The sequence below is a fragment of the Bubalus kerabau genome, chromosome 20 (genome assembly GCF_029407905.1).
Source record: "Bubalus kerabau isolate K-KA32 ecotype Philippines breed swamp buffalo chromosome 20, PCC_UOA_SB_1v2, whole genome shotgun sequence".
Classification (NCBI taxonomy): domain Eukaryota; kingdom Metazoa; phylum Chordata; class Mammalia; order Artiodactyla; family Bovidae; genus Bubalus; species Bubalus kerabau.
The window spans coordinates 30,597,159-30,624,049 of record NC_073643.1 but is presented as its reverse complement, the minus strand read 5'-3'; the positions used below and the strand labels follow the sequence as shown (position 1 = coordinate 30,624,049).

The following is a 26,891-nucleotide window of genomic DNA, read 5'->3' as shown; positions in this document are numbered from 1 at the left end:
GTAAACTGTACAGTGGGTAAGGCTCCATGGGAGCCTCTGGGTTGCAACACGGCTCTTCTTTTCCGGCATCTCTAGGCTGGTGGTCAAACTGTTGGAGCTCCAGGCCAGATGGACTACAGGCAGGGCTCTCAAGTTGCTCAGCTGTTCCTGCTGCTGCTGCTTCTAAATGCTCACTCTAGCAAGAGCAGTTGGGTAAGGTCGTCCTGGAAGAACTTAAGAGGTAACATCCTATCACTTTGAATACATAAAATACCAGGGGCAGAGCCTTCAGCATGTGATCCTAGCTAGGACTGAGGCTCACATGGCCAAACTGCTGCTTCCAGTATGTTTAAGGGGAAAGGAAAGCAGATACACAGCCAGATTCTTCCAGGAGGTACATCCTTTCTGTTTGTTTTTTTCCCAAGTGCTCAGGCATCTGCTTTCACATTCATCCTTTTCCTCCAGCTTATCTTTTCACAACTTTGGAGAGAAGTCTTCCTTATCTAGGAAACAAATGGCCTTCACAGAGAGCTCAAAACAGCCAAGTCATTTATCTATTTGACATGTGTTTCCCTGTTTGTTTTCTCCAGCCTTGAGACAAGAGTTGTGTCAACTGTGGATGTCTGTGCCCCAGTCACTGGAGAGGCATGAATCAATTTCCAGCAGCATTTATCACTTGCTGCCTTAAATCAAGTCTAATCAATGCTTCCTTCATTTGGTATGGATTGAAACTATATATAACACACTCAGAAAATGGGCGGGAAAGGCAGCAGCTGATCACTAACAAAAACTGTCAGGGATTTAGATGGAATGATGTTAAAGAAACATTTGCAATCTTTGATTTGCTTTCATGGAGACACCTGACCAAACAGTCACAGAGATTTGTGTTTATGAAGCTTTAACTTCAATCTACCTGACAGGCAATGACATTACATGACAGATCATTTTATACAAGAGGATGTCTGCATCTTCAAAGATTTTATAATTAATACATTCTGAAGAGTTGGAATATTTCTGATAGTGCGACAACTATAAAGCTGCCACGAGTTTCCTTTCTATTATTGTCTTTCATTCATTTCCATTTCTTTTAGAGGTATCTCTTTTGTCACCATTGACTATATGGGTCAATTTCTAGTCACAAGATAGAAAATAAAAATCCCCTTATAACAAAAGATTTATCTAGAAGCCCCCTCTAATTTAGAATTTTATAAAGTCTTAACAGCTAAGAAAACTTGACCCTTTCTCTCCTATGCCCAATTCTTGGTAATATAATTTGATCCATGCATCCAAAATGGATTTTTCACTAGCAGGTGTGAAAACCACCCCCCAGCTGTTCAACCAATTTAGAATGTGGTAGGGAGCAGCCCTGTCTCATTTGTAAATTAATCCCATGCCAGTGAAAGATGATATCAGCATAGTCCCTGGCACCTAAAACCGATCATGCCCACAGCAAGGCCCCACATTGTTCTTCAAGGATAATGGGAGAAGAGACAGAACATAGAAAAATAGGTCAATGATTCCAACCGGATGAGGCAGTGCTGTGATTCACTGATACAATTAATATTTCTATCTAATCTGCTGAACTGTGCAGACTTTTACCACGAGCACACCTCAGAAATGATTAAGAGGGCTCTCATTTTCCAAGTGCTGGCTCCCCCAGTGGCTTGTTGTCAGGTAGCTGAAAAGAGCCCTGTGCAGCTCTGGGAATGTGACAATAATAATAAACCCTTGTGATGGTTTAATACTTTCTAGTTTATAAAGTGTTTTGAATATACAGTCTCCTCATCCTATAAGGTGAGCAAGAAAAGCAGTTGTATTCCCATTTCCAAGAGGCTTCCCCAGTGGCTCAGAGGGTAAAGTGTCTCTGCCTGCAATGCGGGAGTCCTGGGTTCTATTCCCTGGGTTGGGAAGATCCCCTGGTGGAGGAAATGGCAACCCACTCCAATACTCCTGCCTGGAAAATCCCACTGATGGAGAAGCCTGGTGCAGGCTACAATCCATGGGTCGCAAAGAGTCGGACACGACTGAGTGACTTCACTTTCACTTTCGAAGAGGAAGAGTGAGGTTTCGAGGTTGGCGTACCCCCGGCAGGCTGCTCACTCCCAAACTGTGTCTCTGGGACTCAATGCCTCAATCTCCTCAGCCCTGTCACCGTGGTTCTTGCCACTAAGCTGGAGCTAGTCAGCTGCTAAATCCCCCTCTTTGTGCTTTCCCTAACTTTTTTTTCACCATCACCCAGGGTTCTTGGAAATGCATATGGTTATAAGAGATCCCTCGAGTTGCCTGCCAATTATCTAGTTAAAAAAATATATATTAAAAGCAGCACCTTTGGCTGTGTTTTGTGTTCTAGACATGGTATAGTGCTCTTAACTCATCTTAAAGACAGGGTAATATAATAAAGTTTTAACCCTCAGCAAACAAAGACAGGGTAAGAGAAACGCTGCAGACATGGAATCTAAAATTAAAGTGCTCATTCTCTTTGTCTTTCCAACGCACGAGACTTGTATGGTGATAAGAATGCTTTGAGGATGTCCAGGAAGGATCACATTTGCCCATCCTCTGAGTAAGGGAGTCACAGATTTTTCCACCCAAGGTGAGTCTCACCAAAGTAGATCCTCTTTAGATTCCTAAGTAAGGACAGAAGTTGATGGAAAGAGAAATTTCCACAGCTTTAAATTTTTAGACAAGAGTAGATTTGTTCAACTTGACATTAGTAGTAGTAAATGAGAGGAATAACAGATAACGCATTTTCAAACTGGCCTCAGGTCATGTGCTACTGAGGAGAAATGCATTTTCAATGGTCATAGGGATTTTGAAGCTCTCCGGGAGCCTGAGAAAAGTCTTGAACACATTCTAACAAAGCTGTTACAGTGTTCAGGAGTTAACGTGCGTGTCAAATGGCACAGTCACCCCAACTATCCTGTTAATACAAGCTGGAATTTACAGTGGAAATACAAATACTCGCAGCCCACAGAGAAGTAGAATAAAAGGGATCATACCCTTTCCTGAAATAAAAATGCTACTGAGATTAATACATATCAGATTTCATTTCCTCCCCAAAGTAAATTGGTTTATTTCATTTGTTCATTCACTCAACAAATATTTATGGTGCACTGAGAATATGGGCTGATGATTCAGTGGTAACAAGACACGACACAGACATCATTCCCAAGGAGCTTACACTCAAGTGAGAAAATTCACATATAAAATATTAATGGAAGTTTATGTTTCTAATCAAGATGGAGTAACAGGGACTAGGTTTAACCTCCCCCCCTCTAATATAACCAAAAAAGAAAACCAGAACTAGTACATGAAGCAATGGGTTTTTAAGGTACTGGACATGAGGCAATGAAAGACAGTGATCCTGAGGAATGGAAACCAAACCCTAGGAGGCTAAGAGGGCCTCACCTACTGTCCCAGATGATTGTCCAGGCTGCACAGGGAGGGGCAACCCAGAGAGAACCCAATGGACTCTGCAGTTCAGGAGACAGAGCTGGGGACTTGGGGGGCCAGAGTCTACAAGACAGAGTATGGGAAAGGTGAGAGCTGTGGAGAACACCAGATACCAGGAGAGGGTCAACTACTCACTGAGGAGAGCCTGTCATTGAGGCTGGGAAAGAGCCATGTGAAAGGATTAGAGGGACCAGTATTCACACAGGTGTCTATTTTCATCAGCCAGACTGGAAAACACATAATCCCTGGGGCATGGGAAAATCTTTCCTTAGGACTGGGAAATTGTCCTAGATGGAACACTGTTTCAGACCTATATAACAAATTAAAAAAGCAAGACCCAAAGGATCAAAACTATTTCCAAACAACTGCATCCCAAAACAAAGCTAAAGAATACTTAGGAGAATACATATATCCAGCACCCAGTGAGGTAAAACTCACAATGTTTGTCCAATCAAAGATTATCAGGTAGGCAAGGATGACTCATTTAAGGATTTGTATTTAGAATTTATAAAGAATTCTGCAAACTCAGAAATAAGAAAAGCAACCCAGGTCAAAAATAACCGGCAAGAGATTTAAACAGACACTTCACCAAAGATACGTGAATGACAAACACACATGTGAAAAGATGCTTAACACAAGTAGTCTTAAAATGCAAAATAAAATCACAATGAGATACCACTACACTTATTAAAATGTTAAAAATTGACCACACCAAGTGATGATACCAAGTGATGACAAGAATGAGAAAGAAGCAGGGCTCTCACAGGCTGCTGGTGGGCGTGTAAAATGGTACAGTCACTTTGGAAAACAGTTTGGCAGTTTCTTACACTGTTAAACATACACCTACCATACGGCTCCATCATTCCACTCCCAGATATTTACCTAAGAGAAATAAAAGCATATGTCCACACAAAGACTTGCACACAAATGTTCATAACAGCTTTATTTGGAACAGCCAAAAGCTGGAAACAACCCAAATGTCCATTCAATGAACTACTACTCAGATTTGGAAAAAAAAAAACAACAAACCCTCAATACATGCTACATTGATGAATCTCAAAATGACAACACTGCATGAAATAAGCCTGATAATATTAATTACAGTTTGCTTTAGAACTTTGTTCTTAAAGGTACAAGAAAACCAACTGGTGTCAATGTTAGCTCACAAACAATGTTGTATATACCAAGGAAAAGTACAAAGTGAAAATGAAGAATTTTAATTCAGTCAATAAAACCAAATTGACATAATTCTCAATAACAAATGAGAACACTCAGGAGTCAATCCTCAGGTGTCTGCTGGCTTTCTCTCTCCAGCACACTGTCCTGCTGTCCAGCAGCAGAGTCTTTGGGCTCGGAAATCTGAACCGAAGTCTCCAGCTGTTCTCCAAGCTCCTGGATCAGAGGCCCAAATGCTCTGGGAGCCCCAGGGGAGGCCAGTGGCTGTCCTCGACCATCATCAGACCCCAGGAAAGTGGTGCTTCTACACATCCCACCATCGTTAAGAAGCAGGGCCATGCTGCTTTCTTCAACAAAGGGACCGAGCAAGGAATGCCCTGTCTCAGATTCACCGCCTCCGGGCTCCTCCTGTTCCGAGTCTGACTCCTCCGTCTCAGGTGATGCACTGCCCTCTGATTCCTCTGAACCACTCGTCTCAGAGCTGGAGGGTGTCTGCTGCCTGGAAGTGGAATGGACTCCTGCTTTTGATGTGGTTTCTTCCTCCTGGACCAGAAATGCTGCTGCCTCCAGCTCCTCCAGTTCTAACCCCAGCTGGGCCTTGGTTAGGGATGCTTTCTTTAAGGCTTCTGCAAGAGCTGCCAACTTTTTGGACCTTGAAAACCATTTTAAGAACAATTATTAGGACTATTCATTAACTAGTCTGGGGATAACAGGGTCCACAGTTTAAAGAGATGACAAAATAAAGCTGGATCCATACTTCACATGGCACAGAGGATGAACCCCCAAACAGATCAAAGATACAAACAGAAAAAAGGAAACAAGTATTACAAGGAAATGAAGGAGATTTCCTTTATGACCCCAGAATGAGGAAGGCCTTCCTATGATCAAAATCTAGAAGCCACAAAAGAAAGGCTAAGACTGATAAATTCAACTAATAAAAATAAGACAATTTCTGAAGGGTAAAAAAGTAATAATAAGAAAAGTCAAAAGGCTAATGCAAAATTGAGAAAAGTATTTGTGATTTATATCATAAAACAAGGCCTAATTCCCCTAATAGAGTTCTTAAAAGGAGAGATAACAATCCATGAGGAAAATGGGCAAAAGATACAAGCAGACAATTCTCACAAAAAGAAATAGAAATAACTCTGAAAATATATGAAAAGATGTTCAACAACTTCAGTCAAATAAAAGAAATACAAATTAAAGTCATGCTGAGATATATTTTCATTTATCAGATTGGCAAAAATCCAAACATTTGGTAACACTGCCAGTAAGGCTGTGGACGAAAGGCGCTTTCATTCACTGCTGGTGATAGAGTAAACAGTTATAATCCCGGTGCAGGAGAACCTGGCAATAACTTTCAAAATTGAAAATGTACATACCCTTGACCCAGCAAAACCACATCTGGAAATTAAACACATATGCTACAGGACGCAGGTCCAAGGTAATATTTACTGCGGCATTGTTTCTAATACTCCAAAATAAGAAATACCCAAATGTCCACCAACATGGCACTGGTTAGATCAGTTATGGGACAGCCAAAGGAAGGAATAGTCAATGGTGACGTAATGTAGGAGGCTCTTCAGGGACTAAGCCAGATATATTGTTTAACAATGACAAAAGGCTTTCTATATGTATATGCTGCTTTCTATGTTAAACACACAAAAAAAGTAAAGAAGCAAAAACATTTGAAGTTGCTTGTACACTTAACCATGAACTCTGGAAAGCTACAGAAAACACTAATATTTATGTAGAGGGGGCACTGCAGGAGTTGGAAAGATGAAGGATGATAGTGAAAGGGAGACTTTTCATGCATATGGTTTATTTTTAAACTTATGGGAATGGAATATCTATTCAAAATTCCTAACTAAAAAAGAAAAGAAAAGCAGTATAAAAGAGCAACAGAGTGCTTTTTAACTGAAAACCATCTCATGCTATTTCAGAAGATATTTTTGCTAAACTTATAACATTACATGATAAACACTATACTGAACAGATAAACTTTTTCATTAACTCAGATGCATTTTAGTTGTTTTGTTTTTGAAACAATGTAAAGCATACTGCAGTTTTCCAAAAAAGATGTCTTTGCTGTTCTGTACAGGAAAATCTGGTGTGACAAGTGAAAAAAAGTAGCAGTGAGTAAAAACGGTAAGCGTGCTGACATGGCTTCTGTGTTTCTCTGGCTCCAAAGATTAAATGAGTCGCTCGAAACAAACTGAATGAGTTGAGTTCACAGGATAAATTCATTTGTCAAAGCGCAGTCCACCCCGTACTACTGGGGACTACAGGCTTCATTTCAATAGAGTGATGGATGGGGATTTTCATCTAAGTGCCTGGATATACCTGAGACCCCTTTGTCTCAAAATATTTAGCATAACAAAAGATTCCACAAGGACGCTTCCCCCACCCCCAGCCCAGGTCTGGAGAGTGTAATCAGGACCCAAAGCTCCACTGCAGTCAGTGTCCAAGGTTGGGTGGGACGAGGACAATGGCTGTCAGGGATGTGCAACTTTCTCTTAAACGAGGAAAACCCTGTGTTTTGGTGCTGGAATTGCCGGAGCTTAGAAAGGAAAGATGGCCTGTGGTTGAAAGGAAAGCTTGGGTGAGATTCACTGGAGTTAGTAGATGATCTACCAAAGGGCTGTAACTCTGGGTAAGTTCTGGTGGGTTTGAGACATCTTTAAAAAGCACAGTAATACAATAAGATGTTTGCAATACAATCTACATCCATGTCCAAGATAATGTGGATGATATACATAATATATTTTGAAGGCTTGGGTACCAGTTGCCAAGGATCTGGTCAGAGCTAGTGTTCCAGTTTAAAACCTCCCTGCCGCAAGGCTCTGCCAGCCTAAGGACTAGTTCACTGTCATCTTTCTCACTAAAAAAAAGATCCTCTCTGGGTAATGACACACAGCCTTAAGAGATAAAGAGCCATGAACTTGGAAAAGAAGAGAATGCTTCTTATTAAATTATAATATCCAAAATAAAATTTTTTAATAAAAGCCTTTACACTTCAGTGACCACACATCTCACATTTTTAACAGACATAAACACTTTTGACAATATATGAAGGATGACGTTCCACAAACATTGTTGTAATTGCTCCTATGACAGACAATCCTGTGAATCAGCTTCATTTTCATCCCTACATGACAGATGGCAAAATAAAAGTTTGGAGGAATTGAGAGACCAGCTAAAGTTTGCCCCGCTGAGCAGGCGGGCAGTCAGGAGCGGAAGCCCACACCTCTGAGCTCTAGAGCTCTCTCTCCTCCACCACAGGGCCTCTCAGGAATACTTCTGAGGGCTCTGAAAAGGTTCCCATGATTTCTTCCCAATTTGATGCCACTCAACACCTTCCCAAGGAGCAAGTTCTCACTTGCATAAGGCCCAGAATTCTCCATAGAAACTGTGACGGGTCTCTTTTTAGCTCAGCAGTCTTAAAGTATACATCTAAGCTTTACCTACAAAGACTGCAGGATCTGAGGAAAAAATGTGATTATTAGTGAATACCACAGATATATGTACTCAAGCTAAAACTGTTTGGATCTTTATTATTGTCTACTATAAAAATATTACATCTATCACTTATAACTATATAAATTTGGAATTCTAAAGTTCCTCACCTGTAATTTTGGCTCTTTTCAGAAAGCATCCCTCACAATGCTGGGACTAAGAAGTGTTAACTCTAATAGGCAGGGAAGTGGCAAAGATGAGCCACGTGATCTTTGCCTGTTACCAGCTGAGGTAAATTCCTATCCAACAGAGAAAAGTTTGTTTCTCACTTTTAGCACAATATTATGTTTAAAATGATCCATTATATAATGTGTATTAAAAAATTGATCATATGTGGATTTTTTTTTTGTTCCTTACCACCCTGATTCATCTTTATTTCTTATTATCCCACTTTTACTACCTCAAGCTATCTAGTTTCTCAAATTTATATTAAACTTCTGATAGAAACTTAATAGAATAAGCACTTTGAACTCTCAAAGAATGCTAGGAAGAAAAAAAAACTAATTAAAATTTCAAAATATCATTGGTATAGAATATGACCCAACTAATCTCAGGAATGAAAGTTGGGTTTGTTTCTGTTCAATTATTTGACACAGATAATTTAGCAGTCACTGTTCACAGAAAAGGACATTATTCCTTTGGAGAAAAAACTGAGCCATGAAAGAGTAGCCTTTTTGTTCTTCTCAAACATTGGCACAATTGGAGGTGGTTCTGTCTACCACTCCTTGTAAATTCTAGAATCTAACTGTAATGGCCTTTCCATTTCAGAAAGCACCTCATTTAACGCAGTTAGTGGCTTTTCACTGTCACACTCAAAACAGACCAGGCTAGGTCATGTCAAAAAGCCTTGTCAAATGACATTATTAGTTAGCCAGAGTGCTTGCAAAAACCAGGTACATGTGGATATACTCAACCGACACATATGTTGAGTTACTAGTTGTACTTAGAGAGTATATTTTACATCTAAGTGAAGAATACCTATCTCTTAAGATGTATTAATTATGGAGTGCAAAGATTCAGCATTTAAAAGACACATGATAGATCATACTAATGTCATATTTTAATAAAATTATACTCAATGGAGGTTTTTCTCAGAAAATTTTTGGAAATGTAATCCTGCCATATTAACTTTAAAAAGAAGAAAAAAAAATCTTCCATTCTGTTTATATATGTGAAATAATTTCCTATTTGGAGAAATTTTTTTTTAATTAAAGACTGATAAGCTACAGTGAATCCAACTACCAATGAAGAGTAATAGTAACAGCTAAGGGTACATGCCTTTACTGTGGCTGAGCTGATATAAAATTTCCTCAATTATTTTATATTTGGTGACTGATTTTAGGGGGCAAAAAGGGAACTGTAACCTTATGAAACCGCCAAAACAAAGTGCAAAAGGAGCCCTGAAATGTAGGCAAAAGAAAACTGGGTATAAATAGAAAGCATACATCCTGTTTCTTGCTGTAGAATTTTGTCTCAAACTATCAATCAACTTTTCACCACTTCCTGCAATAGCAGGTCTACTATAAATCTCATAGTAACTGACTAGGTTTCATTTCCTCTGCCAAAACCTGCTAGCCTGCCAGCCATGACATACTGACACTAGAGCCAGCAACCGATAATGTAGGACAGGACTCCAGTGAGGCCACTCCAGACACATTTCATACTAGAAGATGAATACAGTGACTGGCTTTTAATTTCAAAGGACACATACACATACATATACACACACACACACACACACACACACACACACACACACTCAGACTCTTTCTGGGAACAAACCGTATATCAACATTCTTTTTAAAAGACAATGATGACAATGACATATAATCATAATTCCTTTCTACTGAAAAGAACCAGTTCCAAACTTCAAACCCCCCTGCCTAATATACATTTATGCAACCTGATCTAAATAAAAGGTAACGCATTAGCTTTAGGTAGAAGTTGCTGGTGAAACTCATCTCTGAACAGGCATGAAAGACAAATACCAGTTCATGCACAGATGAACATAGAACTAACTGCCTGCCTTGACTCTGTAAGAATGAAAAGCATTTCCAGCTCAGTCATTAGCAGAAACAACTGATCTTTTTGAACAAGAAAATACCAATTTAATGCAGAAAATACTGCAAGATAAGAGTTATTTAGGCCTCACTGAGTATGGGCCAATAAAATATTTTTTCATCCTATTTTCAACTTGACTTAATACCCTTCTCTGGGTCTGCATTATGAAAAACAATACCCAGTCCATGGGTCATTGGATCAATTTTCCCCAAAACTCCCTCTATTAGTTACTAGTAACCATCATAACAAACTACTACTGGCTGGCTTAAAACAACAGAAATTTATCCTCTCATAGTTCTAGAGGCCAGAAGTCCAAAATCAAGGTATCAGCAGGGTTGCTTCCTTCTGAGGGCTCTGAGGGGAGAATCTGTTCCATGCCTTTCTCATAGCTTCTGGTGTTGCCAGGAATCCTTGGCTTGTAGATACATCAACCTAAGCTCTGCTTCTGTCACCACCTGGCATTCTCTCTGTGTGTTTCTTCACAAGGCTGTCTTCCGTCTAGATGTGTCTCTTCTCCTAAGAATACCAGTTATACTGGATCAAGGGCTCACCCTACACCAATATGACCTTATCTTAACAATTAATTACACCTACAAGAACCCTATTTCCAAAGTCATGTTCTAGGGTTCTGTGAGAAGATATGAATTAAGGGGAGGCACTATCTAACGACACACTCTGTCTTCTAGCCTCTGCCTCACCCCCAATTCATGTCTGAATATATATGCAATATATATTCACTCATCTTAATACTCCCAAAGTCTCAATCCATTCCAACATCAATTCTAGGTCCAAACTTTCATCTAACTCTCATCTCGAACAGGTTTAGGTGGAACTCTGGGCATACTCTATCCTGGGGTAACATTTCTCTCTGTCCATAGATCTGTGACTAAAGAACAAGTTATCTGTTTCCAAACCACAATGGTTGTACAAGTGTAAAAAACAAAAATTTCCATTTCAGAAGGGAAAAAATGAAATGGATTAAAAAAAAGTTAACCAATCTAAAGCAAGTTCACAATGCAATAGGTCAAATTCCATTAGTTTTGAAGCCTGAGAATAATCCTCTGTGGCTTGATGCTCTGTCCTCTGGGCCCACCCACAAGGGTGGAAGCTCCACCTACTCTGGCCTCTGAATTCCTGGTTCTGCCCTCAGACCCATTCTCCCTTCATTTCCTCCCTTCTCTGCCCTTCTCAGTCCAGGCTGGTTGTTTCTCTGCTGCTATAACATTCTCAAAAACCTTGTCAGTCTTCTGTGAAAGTCAAGGGGATGCACACCATTAGACAAAAGAATTCTCCATATGTCCTTCCTGGATGAGCCCACCTCCATTCCTGACTTGTGCCAGATGGCTGAGTGGATCCAAAATTCACATGCTTAATCTCTTTAGCCAAAGGCCCATACCTGTGGCCCCAATTCCAGAGCACAGTTATGTGAACAGGTTCATGATGATGAGTGCATGCTCAGTCCTTTCTGACTCTTTGCAACCCTGTGGACTGTGGCCTGCCAGTCTCCTCTGTTCATGGCATTTTCTAGGCAAGAATACTGGAATGGGTTGCCATTTCCTCCTCCAGGGTATCTGACCCAGGGATCGAATCTGCATCGCCCGTGTCTCCTGCATTGCAGGCAGATTCTTTACCCACTGAGCACTGGGGAAGTGTGGACAGGCTGGAAAGTTTCCAAATCATCAAGTGCTGACCCCTTTATACTCAACAATTTCTACCTCAATTTCTCTTTGCCTTCTCTCATTCTACTCTAGTTAACAAGGAGAAACCAGGCTGCATCTTTAACACTGTGGAAATCTCTTCAGCTAAATACCCGAGTTCTACTCTCCACACTGAATGGCTGGCCGACACAACACAACCAAGTTCTCCACCTTTGTAACAAGAGTCACTGTTCCTCCAGTTTGCAGTAACAAGTTCTTTTCCATCTGAGATCTCACTAGAAGTACCTTTCACATTTCTGTTTCTAGCACCATTCTACAAGTGATGATATGTAAATTTTTTTCTAAGACTACAGAAGCTTTCTCTGTAGCTCTCCTCACTTCTTTCTAAACCTTGGCAAGATTCACCTTTAATGTCCATATTTCTACTGTTATCTCTTTAAGTAATCTAAGATTCTTCCATTATGCACACATTCCCAAACTCTTCCAGCCTCTACTGATGACCGAACTCTAAAGCCACTCCCACAATTTCAGGTATCAGTTACAGTAATACCCCATTCATGGTATGAAAATCTGTATTAATTTCCTAGGGCTGCCATAACAAACCATCACAATGTGGTGGCTTAAGACAACAGAAATTTATCCTTTTACAGTTCTAGAGGCTAGAAATTAAAAATCAAGGTGCTGACAGGGTTGATTCCTTCTGGGAGCTCCAGTGGAACAATCTGTTCCATGCTTTTCTCTTAGCCTCTGGTGTTGCCAGGAATCCTTGGTGTTCCTTGGCTTGTAGACACATCATTCTATGCTCTGTCACCACATGGCATTCTGTGTGTCTATTTCCTCACAAGGCTGTCTTCCTTCTGGGTGCATCTCTGTGACTCTTTTTCTCCTTATAAGGGTACAAGTCATATTGGATCAAAGGGCCATCCTACTCCAGCATGACCTCCTCTTAACACCTAACTACATCTGCAACAACCCTATTCCCAAATAAGGTCACCTTCTTAGGTTTGAGGAGGAAAGAGAGTGGAGATGCTCATTAATGGAAGATAATTAAGATGAAGAAAAAAGAACACTTAAAGTCGATCAACATAAAATAGAAGTCAAATTTAACAGTAAAAAGTGATTTTTAAAAGGTGAAGATTTCACCTTGAGACAAAATGACAAACTACAAAAATAAGTTTAGAAAATATTTAACAATATTCATACGTAGGTTATAATTACAACTAGGCACTAACTCTCAAAATAAACAAAGAATGAACCAAATATTAATTGTATTTGTAACTATTCCAAGAAAATTCTATTATAGTACTGTATGACACTTCAGGTTGTCTTTTAGAGCAGAATTGTAAGATAGTTTTTAGAAATAATCATGATGGCACCAGGAGTTCAAGGGCCTCTCAATCATGTGATACTCAAATCAATGCTTTAATAGTCAAAATGAAGACTTTCAACTACACTAGTACTGTAGAATTTTCTGCTTCAGTTGTTAATAATCCCACACATCCAAGCCTCACTGTCAGCAGTTCTATGTGTGGTTCAAATCCAGCTTCTATATTACTTCCTCTGCCTTTGTGAAATCCTTGTCCTTTTCCTCAATCTGCAGTTCATTTGTACTACATAATATCAACCATCATCAAGAGGTTAAAGAAAAAAAATACTGGCAGGATGAGTAGGGGAGATGCTAGGAAGGAGAGTGATATACTAGAATTGGGACTAAATTTATTAAATGATTTGATCAATAGTGTGTTATTTTTGTGTGCTATCACCAGTTCTGTTTGTAATTTTCTAGGTGTGGAAACTCTAAATTACAACTATTCAGAAAGAATGACCCCCTCACGATATATATGTGGTGTACTAGATATACAAACACCCTCTACACACACACACATTTTTAGAGCAAAGTAAAAGAGTTTATATTAAAAAAAATTGATATGGCAATTATACATACTTAAGTACAGTTAACAGTTAAATGAAGTACGTGAATGAAGGTTTATCCAAATCCAGAGAAGCTATCGTTCGCTTCATCACTGGCATCCACCTAAGAAGCAGACAGTGAGGATGACAAATAGATTAAGAAGGATGCAATGTCCATAGTTTGAGAGAAATGCACTGCATCCTGTCCTTGAAACCATTCTGCATTTATGCCAGACCGAATCAAACAGTAGACAGAAATGTTAAGTGTCATAAATTTGCCACATTTCCCTCTATGCCCCCCGCACCCCAGCAGAACTGTGTTAGGGAAATGTGCTTCATAGTAATCCCCAAAGCTAGAATTCAGAATCAATTTCAAAACTGGCCCCATGAAACTCTTGGAACTGTGCCAAGTCAAAAGGTCTCCCTTTCTACACCAGCAGTTGTGAAGTTCCAATCTGTGATCCACCTGCATCATGGGACAATCCAGTGGCTCCTTCTCGCCTCTCCACTTCCATTTAGGTCTTTACCTTCTCCCCGCTTCTTTTACCCCAACCCTAATCAGCTCATCTTGTTTATGCACATAAGAAAGATGCTTTAAATAATTTATGGTACAAGGCAGGAAATAAATATGTAATCTATCAGTGAACCCAAACAACTGGTTGAGTAAAACAAAGAACAACAACAACAAAAGACTTTTGCAGGGTAGAAAAGGATATGGGAAAATGGGGACTATAGGTCCAAGGTGGAAACACATCTCTTCCATCCATTTTTTTTCTCTAAAATTATTCCATGAAGCAAGACATTTGGGAGTATGTCAGACTTGTACAATTCTGACAATATTTCTACCTTTCATCTATGTGAAAAGGGCAGACCATATTGTTCAACCACAGAGATGTAGTATTTTGACCTACTAACTGTTCAGATGACATGGCTATTTGGATTCCATTAAACTAAGTAGACGGAGAAGGCAATAGCACCCCACTCCAGTACTCTTGCCTGGAAAATCCCATGGGCGGAGGAGCCTGGTGGGCTGCAGTCCATGGTGTCGTGAAGAGTCGGACTCGACTGAGCGACTTCACTTTCACTTTTCACTTTCATGCGTTGGAGAAGGAAATGGCATCCCACTCCAGTGTTCTTGCCTGGAGAATCCCAGGGACGACGGAGCCTGGTGGGCTGCCGTCTATGGGGTCACACAGAGGGTCGGACACAACTGAAGTGATTTAGCAGCAGCAGCAGCAGCAAACTAAGTACAGGTCAATAAACTAAAGGGAAGAAGGCACTAAGAAGGTGGTAGCAGAAGGAAGGTGTTCTGGTTGAAATGTACCCCCCACAAAGATATGTTCAAGTCCTCATCCCCAGAACCTGTCAGTATGACCTCAGTTGGGGAAATAGGGTATTTACAAATGTCATAAAGTTAAGATGAGGTCATACTGTATTAGGGTGAGCCCTAAATCCAATCACTTAGTAGGGACTGGTGTCCTTACAAGAAGATCATATAAAGACACAAGGACACATTAATGGTGTATAATGTCTATCTTCTTTGTGAATTATACTTTTTATTATTAAAAAAATTCATCTTGTTTCATTTATAATAAATAAATTAAAAAAAAAAGACACAAGGATACAGAGAAGACCATTTGATAATGGTGGCAGAGACTGAAGTGCTGTGTCTACAAGCCAAGCAAGGAATGTCAAGCATGGCTGGTAGTTAGAAGCTACAGAGAGGCATGGGACAACTCTCTCTCAAGCCTGTAGAAAGAACCAACCCTGCTGAACCATTGACTTTAGACTTCTGGCCTCCAAAACTGTGAGGGAATAAATTTCTGCTATTTTAAGCTATCTAGTTTGCAGTCATTTGTTATCATAGCCCAAGGGAACTAATACAGAGGTGTATACAGGGATCAAGATCTTTAGAGCCAAAAAGAAATTAGAAGGCACCTCATACAAGTTCCTGATTTTACAAATGAAATAAATGATACCACCAAGAATATCAACAGCAGCAAGACACAGAAAAGTTTCCTTCACATAGTAAAATGCAGTGAATGATCAGTCTGTTTCTAGTTTCTGAGTCTAAAATGCTATGCTTTTACACTTTTACATTATGCTCATGATGTTCCCCTGTTTAAAACCTGCAATGCGTTCCCAGAACACTCAGGATAAAATCTAAACTTCCCCAGTGAAGACAAGGCCCCAGAAGCAGCCCTCTGGGCCTGTCTCCTCTCAGGGGGGGCTGCCTGGCATTTGTTTCCGTGTCACTGTGCTCTGGAGCTCCACTCACCACCCTCTCTCTGTCCCAAGGACACAATGATACGTTCTTTCTTCAAGGCCTTTGCAAATGCTCCCTCATTCTGGAACATTCTTCCCCCAAGTCTTCCTAGGCTGGCTCCTACTCATCCAGTTCTAAGCTGAACTGCCCCTCAGACAGTCTTGCAGAGTCTATTTAAAGCAACGCTTTCCAAGCTGTTTCATGCCCTGGGACACAGAAAACAGTCTCCGTCTGGCATGGCACAAAATAACTGTCCAGGCTGGCTCCCATACCACCTGCCATCCTGAAGGCTGAGGGGGGCCATCATTTCCATTTCTCCTGAAAGCCACCAGTAGGGCCGTAGACCACCAGCTGGGATGCTCTGCCCCTTGTCCTCCAATTTCTTGCACACACAGTGAACTTGGCATTCTAAGACAGTCTTGAGGTCTACAGAAGCACAAGTTCTGGCTGCGTTTTCAAACATGTCCTTTTTGTCTCCACTTCCCCATCTTGAAAGCAGAAGGAAAATGACTGCTCCCAAACTTCCTAGCATCCTCTGAGGAAGAAAGACTGGGACAAGTGATTTAATGTGTTTATTTCTTTGTAAGTTTGTTCTCAATGCTAAGATTTTCCCTGGTTACAAAACACAAAGTTTGTGCACTGTGTTGTTTTCACAGTACTGAAACAAGAAAATACTCGAGTGCCGGAATGTTCACCACATACACGATGCAGCACACAGCTTTCCAAATTATGAAGGAAGTCAAGAAACTTTGAAAACTCAGAATATTTATCTGCTCGCAAGTATGATGGTCAATGAAATGTTTTCTCCAATGTATACTGCAATGAATCAGTTAAAAAAGAACTATTCTGCTTTTTCTTAATGACAATCTCGTTCTACCAAATGAATGACAACCATGTACTGCCTGCTCCCTGGTGTGGGTTTTCTGGAATAACTAAATGTCTGACATATCACATAAGCTCTCTGCCTCTTCCCACACACTTTGAACCACAGTTAACATGTTCTCTAGAGAAAGTTGGGAACCTCTGCTTTCCAACATGATCAGACACAGTTACAGAACAGACCTCCTCACAAGGGCCAGTCACTATGTTAAGTGGCCACCTCCAAGGGCAGACCTGCAGCACCTTCCTGCACTCTTACACAGAATGATTCCACAGAATGCCAACTGGTACAGCCTGCTGACATGATAAAGACAGCTCTATAACTTGTTTCCCTCTGTGGGGAAGCCAGACCCAGAGCTGCAGCATTTGTACTCAGCTTCTTCTTAGATATGATGCATTGGGTTTTCCTCAGTTGAGGAAACAGTTCAGTTCAGTCGCTCAGTCGTGTCTGACTCTTTGCAACCCCATGAACCGCAGCACGCCAGGCCTCCCTGTCCATCACCAACTCCCAAAGCTTACACAGACTCATGTCCATTGAGTCGGTGATGCCATCCAACCATCTCATCCTCTGTCGTCCCCTTCTCCTCCTGCCTTCAATCTTTCCCAGCATCAGAGTCAGGGTCTTTACAAATGCCATGAAGTCAAGATGAGCTCATAACGGGTATGGCCAAGAGATTCTGCTACAAGTGCCCCCAGAGAGACCTTTAAAAACTGATACTGAGTTAGCTGCTGCTGCTGCTGCTGAGTCGCTTCAGTCGTGTCCGACTCTGTGCGACCCCATAGACGGCAGCCCACCAGGCTCCCCTGTCCCTGGGATTCTCCAGGCAAGAACACTGGAGTGGGTTGCCATTTCCTTCTCCAGACTTCTCACCAAAATAACTCTGAATAGATGAAGCCACATGCAAAAGAGTACACACTGTATTATTTCAGTTATACTAAGTTCCAAAGCAGGAAAAGACCAATGGATGGTAACACAATGTGAGAAGGTACAAGGGACTTCTGAGTGGTTCTTGACTTGGGTGATACTTACACAGGTGTTTTAAAATTCATTATTTGTATATTTATCATCTGTACTTACTTAACAAACACAAGTTCCGGAAAAGAAGCCTGAGGCTTCTGAACATTTGTTCAGGTAAAGGGGGCAGAGCCAGAGAGAGAAGGGTACAGAGGGTCACAGGGATAGCTCTGGTTTCCTTGGGGCAAACAAGATTTCTAATACAACGCTACTCATCTCTAACTACTTTTTAAAAGGCCTGGCACGTTTTACCAAACACAAAGAGAATCTCAAAATATGCCTAGAGAAAGATCCATTAGTCATTTCTTTCAACAAGCATACTCTCCACAGAAAGCTGTTCTTTGCAGAAGTACACAGTTCACTGCAATGGAGGTGATTCCTATGATATTGGTTAAAGCACTGTCTGTGGGTCATTTCAAATACCATTTTTAAAGGCATCCACTCAGAGCCCCAATAGGACATTTGATCTACAGACCAACCTTAGTACTTTCTCAAGTAAGAATAAAATAAGAATGTGTATTATTTTTCTTTTTAATACTGTTTTCAAGCCTTCAGCCTTGATGGAAGGGAGTTTGGGGAAGAATGGATACATGTATATGTATGGCTGAGTCCCTCTGCTGTCCACCTGAAACAATCACAACACTGTAAATCAACTATACTCCAATACAAAATAAAACTTTTAATTAGAAAAATATTTCATCTTTCCCATTAAAACCCTAAAAACTAGCCACCAGGAATCTTTCTATCACTTGTATGAATATTTTCCACAAAGTGAGCAATTTTATCAAATTTGTGTAGTACAGACTGAAGCTTGCTTTCTAAAACATTTATTTATTTATTTGGCTGCACTGGGTCTTAGTTGTAGACATGGGATCTTTAGTTGCAGCATGCAAACTCTCAGTTGTGGCATGTGGGATCTTGCTCCCTGACTAGGGATCTAACCCAGGCCTCCTGCACTGGGAGTGAGAAGTCTTAGCCATTGAACCACCAGGGAGGTCCCCAGATAGTTTTGTTTTGTTTTTAAATGAGTAAAAAGCTTTATAAGTGTTAGCTGCTCAGTCATGTTTAACTCTTTGTGACCCCATGGACTATAGCCCGCCAGGCGCCTCTGTCCATGGAATTCTCTAGGTAAGAATACTGGAGTGGGTAGCCATTCTCTTCTTCAGGGGTTCTTTCTGACCCAGGGATTGAACCTGGGTCTCTCACACTGCAGGTAGATTCTTTACTGTCTGAGCCATAAGGGAAGCCCAAGGTTTGTAAGACTTCAGGCTATATTTTCAATTCCAATTAAAATTTATACAGGGATTTAAAAAAAAAAAACTCTTCCCCTAGAGAAGGAGAAAAGACAACCAGATTCCATTTCCAGGTGCTTCATTATAATAATCTTCTTTATTATTACTAGTAGAAGAGAAGCAGATGGGAAAAACTTTTTTGGTAGACCTCTGATACTGGGGTTCTTTTGCTATGAATTTTTTTTTTAACAGAAGAGTATGTTTTACAACAACATCCGCTGTATCATCGAAAAAGCAAGAGAGTTCCAGAAAAACATCTATTTCTGCTTTATTGACTATGCCAAAGCCTTTGACTGTGTGGATCACAATCAACTGTGGAAAATTCTGAAAGAGATGGGAATACCAGACCACCTGACCTGCCTCTTGAGAAACCTGTATGCAGGTCAGGAAGCAACAGTTAGAACTGGACATGGAACAACAGACTGGTTCCAAATAGGAAAAGGAGTATGTCAAGGCTGTATATTGTCACCCTGCTTATTTAACTTATATGCAGAGTACATCATGAGAAACGCTGGGCTGGTGGAAGCACAAGCTGGGATAAAGATTGCCGGGAGAAATATCAATAACCTCAGATATGCAGATGACACCACCCTTATGGCAGAAAATGAACAGGAACTCAAAAGCCTCTTGATGAAAGTGAAAGAGGAGAGTGAAAAAGTTGGCTTAAAGCTCAACATTCAGAAAATGAAGATCATGGCATCTGGTCCCATCACTTCATGGAAAATAGATGGGGAAACAGTGGAAACAGTGTCAGACTTTATTTTGGGGGGCTCCAAAATCACTGCAGATGGTGACTGCAGCCATGAAATTAAAAGACGCTTACTCCTTGGAAGGAAAGTTATGACCAACCTAGATAGCATATTGAAAAGCAGAGACATTACTTTGCCAACAAAGGTCTGTCTAGTCAAGGCTATGGTTTTTCCAGTGGTCATGTATGGATGTGAAAGTTGGACTGTGAAGAAAGCTGAGCACAGAAGAATTGATGCTGAATTGATGCTTTTGAACTGTGGTGTTGGAAAAGACTCGAGAGTCCCTTGGACTGCAAGGAGATCCAACCAGTCCATTGTAAAGGAGATCAGCCCTGGGTGTTCTTTGGAAGGACTAATGTTGAAGCTAAAACTCCAATACTTTGGCCACCTGATGTGAAGAGCTGACTCATCGGAAAAGACCCTGATGCTGGGAAAGATTGAGGGCAGGAGGAGAAGGGGACGACAGAGGATGAGATGGTTGGATGGCATCACCGACTCAATGGACATGAGTTTGGGTAAACTCCGGGAGTTGGTGATGGATAGGGAGGCCTGGCATGCTGCAGTTCATGGGGTTGCAGAGTTGGACATGACTGAGCAACTGAACTGAACTGAATGTTTTACAAATACATTTTTCTGTGAAATGATAGTTGATTTGGACATTATGGTCAGTCTTTCAAATATGTCCTGAAATTCAAGGAATCTCTTTTTCTATAAAAGACTTACATTTTTAATATTTATTATAAAGTCTTAAGATTAATCAACTTCTTCACTTTTTATGATTTAAGCTTCCAATTCACATAAAGAACTATTCTCACAAATCTTCAAACTTACCCTGGGACTTTATACATTGTTCCTGCAGGAGGTAAGCTATCAGATTATATCACTTAACTATCTCATCTTCCAGAGGCCATAATCATTTACGTCTCTAATTTGTTTCTAAATAAATTTGCTTCTTAAATAAAATTTCTACAGAAAATCCCTAAATCATACTAAAAGTGAATAAGACATCATCTGAAACTCTTGGACCTAGATGAGTTCCAAAATTCCAGTTTGTTTTACATATCAGAAAGGTGATTCTGGATCTGTAATATTATACTATGCATTACTTAACACTACCAGCAGCAATCTGTAATCAAATAGACTAATATTTCTATGCAAGATGTATGGTTAGTCACTCCAAGTTGAATAAATATTATAAATAGCCTCAGGTCACCAGATGAATTTAGGTCAGTCAGGTTTTGCTGTCCATTGCCCTGAAAATACTTCTGGTTTCAGAACTTTGTAGGTTTCAGAACTGAGGAACTGAGGTCAAAGGGTGGTGGACAAGGACCAGAAGCAAGTAGACTGAGCTGCAGCTTTTCAGTTCAAGTGTCCAGGTCCAAAGTCAGTCTTCTGACAAATATTTATTGACCATCTGCTATGTTTGGTGACCACCCAGGTTTGATGGATGTAATGGTGAATATAAAACACAGTCTTTGCTCTGAGGATCATATCATCTTAGTCTGGACTTGGCAAGGAAGAAGACATCCCACTAGTCCTTCACTCTAGGATCACCCTGGGGTGCCCCAGGCATTGAAGAGACAGTCTGTTCCCACATATAATTCCACAGGAAAACCATTTTATGCCTTAAAATGAGGGTATGACAAAAGTTGACTTACCATTGACTACTTCAATGCTTATCTTAAATTTTTAAATATCAGATTCTTGGAGAGAAGCAATAGTTATTTCTTGTCTTCTGCCCCTTCTTTGTGAGTCTGTATATCAATGTTTACAGGCTTTATTATTCACAAATTCCATATTGGTAAATCTGACTACTTGTCGCAGTTTTCTGTAGCCTCAAAATCAATACTCCTCAGCCTTATGTAGTCATTCATGGCTGCACAGAGAGCAGTGGGCATCTTCAATACCCAACACACATATTCTGAGGGATGACTGGATGCAGCTCTGCATTCTTGTTTCAGTTTTCATACTGTAAATACGGTCCTTCTTCACGGTCAATTTAGTGCCATGGTTTTTGCATCTGGGGGCTTTTGTTGACAATTTTCCTGTATATCATGGCCTCCAAGTCCAGTGTTAAACTGTTGTCTACTGCCCAAAGTCTAGAATGTGTCTTATGAAGAAAACACATATTCTTAGATAAGCTTTGTTCAGACATGAGTTATGGTGCTGTTGGCCAAGAGTTCACTGTGAATGAATCAATAATATTGGTATATATGAAATAAAGTGTCTTTAAGCAGAAACACTAATAAGACAAGGATATGTGCTGACTGGTTGATGAAAATGTTGTGGCTAGAGGCTCACAAGAAACTAAGCCTGTATTTCAATGGTTTCAAGTTTGCTAATTGAGTGTCTGCAACAACTTCATATAACATGCCTGCTGTAAATGATGAAAGGTGACTGTAACTAGGTATTGGCCATGAGACTAGAAGAAGGGGGCAACCATTTCAGGTTTGGAATGGTGGTGACAAAGCGAAGACAGTGGACAAGGTTTGCTAAGAGGGTCTATTTATAAGACACCTTGACTCTCAGAACACAAATTCCAAAATGCCCATGGTTTCAAGTCATCTTTCCTACTTCTCTCTTTTAAGTCTTCCAGACAGCAATATTGATAAAAGCATGGAGAGCCTTCTGTGTGAGTCAGGTGCCACCAACTCCTCTGCACCACAAGAACAGATTTCTCCTAACCCCGATCCAGGCCCATGTCGAGACCAACTTGGTCAGTGGCTCAGCATACCACACTACATCCTGCTGGGCACAACCACCTCTTGCACGAAGGGAACAGACATAAAAGTCCACTCAACTCAGGCTTGGAGTACTCAGTGACTGATTTGGGAAGTCTTGGATTTGAAAGCCAGACTGGACAGCAGTGCCGACAAGCACTTATCTACAGAAAATCAAAATTGGGGAGGCTGATTTTCTGAATGCTCAATTATATTCTCTCAAAAATTACTTCAATTAAAGTGAAAAGCATTTGCCTATCAGAACATTCTCAAGTGGCAGCTCCCAGCCCATCTAAGGGGAATTTTAAAATAGTTTTAATAAGAGCAATTGATATCAATGACATATTTAGCTTCTCTCTTTAATAAAGCCTTGCTACTTAAAGTATAGTCCCTTGCTACTTAAAGTATGGACCAGTAGCAGCAGTATTACCCCAGAACTTGTTAGAATTACAAAATCCCAGGGCCTGCCCCAGACCCTTGAATCAGGATCTGCATTTTAACAAGCTCCCAGGGGACCTGTTTGCTCAGTAAAGTCTCAGAAGCACTGAGTCAGATAGCTGTGACCATCATCTTCATCAGAATGAAGATTATGACCACCTTATACTTTATGGCTTCAACATCGCTGACTCAATCTGATCAAACACCTGGGAGGGTGGGGCAGCATGAGGCTCTCCCTGACTCCTGGGTCAGCTCTTGAGGGTGAAGCATTTGCTTTCCCTTCACAGGTTCTGGAAAGGGTGGCCTGACTTTGTCCTAGCCCTCTCTTACCTGGAGCATAAACCTGAATCTTCAGCCTGCAGCCACTCAGCAACCATGGCTCCAGGTCAAAGTTGCAAGGAGCCCTTCTCTAATGGCCCTTTGGCTTAAGGTTCTCCCTACGGCCTTTCTTCTAGGCCAGCTTAATCCTGAGGCTCAATCTCAGAAACACTTTATCTCTCAGCCCTGATTCTACAAAGCTAAGGTCAGCTGCTATCTTGTACAGAATCTTCAACCTCCACAGGGACCTCTACCAAGATCAGGCTCCCAAAGTCTGCCCTGACCCCTCTGCTGTCCAAATAGCCCCAATCCCTTGCCTGCCTCCCCCAACCTCCACCCATTACTTCACCTGGACCCTCCTACAAGTAACTTCTACCTACAGGTCTCAATGAAACAATGTAGCAGGTGAATTTTTTCATTCATTCATTCAATAAACATTTACTGAAAGTACTATGTGCCCAAGGACTGAGCAAAACACATAAGGATCCTCATGTTCGTGGAGCTTATACTCTGCAGGAAAAGATAGACAATAAATGTGCCACATGGTGTAAGTGCTACGGGGAAAACAGAGCTAAAAAGTGGCTTAGGAGTGCTAAGGACAGAGGACGTTCAATTTTTATAAGTGTTTAGACCTCACTGAAAGGTGACAAAAAGACCAAATACGCTGAACAGCCTCAAGTGTGGGACCTGGCATTACTCTTTCTTTATACTAATCCATTTCTTCCTGGCTTGACCCTCCAGCCCACAGAGTATAGCACTCACACTGACTCCCTGTTTGCAGTCCTAAGAACCATATGGATATCAATTCCCATGTGGTTGTCTAATCTCCAGATATACAGATCATGTATCCATGCTTAGACAATTGCTTCTCCTACCTGGCTTCACCTGAGCCTGATAGACTACCTGTGCAGTCCCATGTTCATGGGACGTGACAACATGTTACTTTGTTTCTAAAAAGGAAGACCCAGAGGTTTGGGAAAAGAGGAGAAAAATTCTGCCAGAATTTTACGGTAATTCATGTGATAAATATAAGCTATATAAAACTACTTGAGGGCTCAAGAATGTATCCTTCTATAGCTAAATTCTCTCTGCTAAGAAACTATGAAAGATGACATAGGAAGACCTCATGCTCAGCCACCAGGGAAACGAGGGCAAAGATTACAGCAGATCTGTGAAGCTGGTATGAGTGGAGGATGGGGCATTAGTTCAGTTCAGTTGCTCAGTCATGGTATTAGAGGCACAATTAATTCTCCTTTATAAAAAAAAATTCTCCTAAGGACTGAGCAAGCTACTCTGTTGAGGTCTACACAATTGCAGGTTGGAAGGAAACTATTGAGCCCAGGGTCATCCAGCGGAGCTTTATGTAATGATGCAAACATTCTAGATCTGTACTGTCCAACATGCTACCCACAAGACACATGTGCCAACTGAGCACTTGAAGTGTCCAGTGTGGCTGAGGAGTTGAATCTTAAATTGTATTTTAATTAATTTACACTAAAATAGCCTTGGAAGGCTATGAATATAAAATTGGACCACATAATTAAAATCTAAAACCCTAATTTTCTGTGACAAAGATGAGGCCTAGACAAAGCTAAGACCACTGCGCTACCTCAACTTGGAGCATGAATATTCCACATGAGCACCAGACTGGAGGCTTTTCAAGCTGCGTTCACATGCATGAGCCCATATGATTCTTTCTTCAGCCATGCAGGCTAAGCTGGGACTCTTCACACTTAAGACTCTCCACACTTTACCATGGCTTACAGGCCAACGTGTGCCTGATACTAGAGGGAAAATCCGGGGGTAGCCTGGGCTTCTAACACACACACCTGCTGTGTGCTGGCTCCCAGGAAGCAGTGACATCAGCTGGGTACTCAGAGGGCTTATTACCCATGTGAAACAAGATGCTGGAAGACTGCACTGGCCAGGAGAACTACTGAAGAATCTTTCCTATGGGGGATGCAATCCTTGACCAAACATTTATGCAAATCAAGTCTTCCAGGATACAATTACACTTGGTTCTCTATTTGAGGGTAGTAACCATGACTTTCAAAAACTAGGACTCAACTAGTTTGTTGGACATCTCTTTAAAATCCTATGTTCACTTTAGCATCAAGACATACAGGCAAAAACTCTGCTATAATTAGAACTGAAGAGTTGCCAAGATGTCCAATCAGACCCAAATTACTATCTACAAAAATTACTGATTACTAAAAATAAGAATGAAAAAGTGGATCCAAGATATCATTTGACTAAATACAGGCATACACAGCACAAGTGAAACCCCCAGTTAGACGGCTGTGAGAAACAAACCTGCTGGCTGAACAGCATTTCATGTTCCTACAAGAACTAGATGCAAAAGCCTAATTATGGTTTGATTCAACGATGTTATCAAAACACTTCCCGCGTGGCATGAGAGATGTAAGTGCTTTTCTCCTTTCATTCTTTGTCAGGGCATCCGGGTGGGTTTTTTCTTGGAGCCACCTCACTCCAAAGAGATGAATCCAGCCCCACCAGGAGCACTTGACAAAAAAGCAGGGTTGGCTGTCAGCAGGGAGTGCGAGGCTGGGCTTTGATTGCAGCTGAGCTCCCACCTGCTTAAAAAGGCAGCCGTGGAGCTTCCTCCTCTTGCTCAAAAACACAAGAAATCGGCAGAGATAAGCTGACAGGGAAAACATTACACAAATCGCTGACCCTGCTGCAGGCAGAGAAGAGCTGCCTCTGCTTGGCTTTGATTTTCTGGAGCCGCGCCTGAGGGTAGAGGCGGCTGGACTTTCTTCTTTCCCGGGGCTTCCCATGGCAAGGTGCGTGCAGACAGAACCCTAAAGAATACCAAGTGTGGAAGAAAGGGAAAGAAAAAAAGAAACAAAGCAAGAAGCCAGACTACACTAAACCGTGGTGGAGAGCTGCCATCAGCAGCCAGGAGGAAAGATCACATCCCTAGTGAAAAGCAACAAGGGTTTTACAGGTTTTGGGGAAACCACGCCAAGCCAGGAGCTCTGGCTGTGATCTCTGTCGTGCTGCTGTCCTGCTAAGTGAAGCAAATAAGTACGTGCCCAAAGTCCTCCTGATGCATTTTCTACTTCTATTGTTTAGTTTGTGTCCAAAGAAGAAAATAAGAGCGTGCCTACCTGTGTCCAGGAGTAGTGTTGGAAACAGAGCAACGAACAACCAGCAGCTCTTTCCTTGACACACACCATGACCATTCTCAACTTCATAAGCGACCTATTTGCTGCTTAAGGGTCATCTACAGTTTGCCTTTTTAAGTGGATTTAAAATGAGCCGCTAGGTTTACTGGTGTGTGCCTCATCTGTATCTAGCTTCCAAAACTGAGCCCACTATAAAGTGGTCACTGGTGTCATGAGATGTGTGGGGCAGATTTCCAGCCTGAGCAGCGCAGTAGTGCATAGGCAAGGCCTGGCTCCTGCTCACATGGAGCTTGCAGTTTGGCAGGAAGAAA

The 26,891-nt window shown here is 41.2% G+C and overlaps 1 protein-coding gene across 1 annotated transcript in view; it reads right to left on the bottom strand.

The window, feature by feature from the left end:
* Positions 1 to 4,349: 4,349 nt before the first annotated feature.
* SHQ1 (SHQ1, H/ACA ribonucleoprotein assembly factor) overlaps positions 4,350 to 26,891 on the bottom strand; it is a 102,352-nt gene continuing 79,810 nt past the window's right edge. The window contains exon 11 of the mRNA XM_055558505.1: positions 4,350 to 5,260. Coding sequence (XP_055414480.1) covers positions 4,711 to 5,260 — 550 coding nt within the window. The 3' untranslated portion in view covers positions 4,350 to 4,710. The remainder of the gene's footprint in view (positions 5,261 to 26,891) is intronic.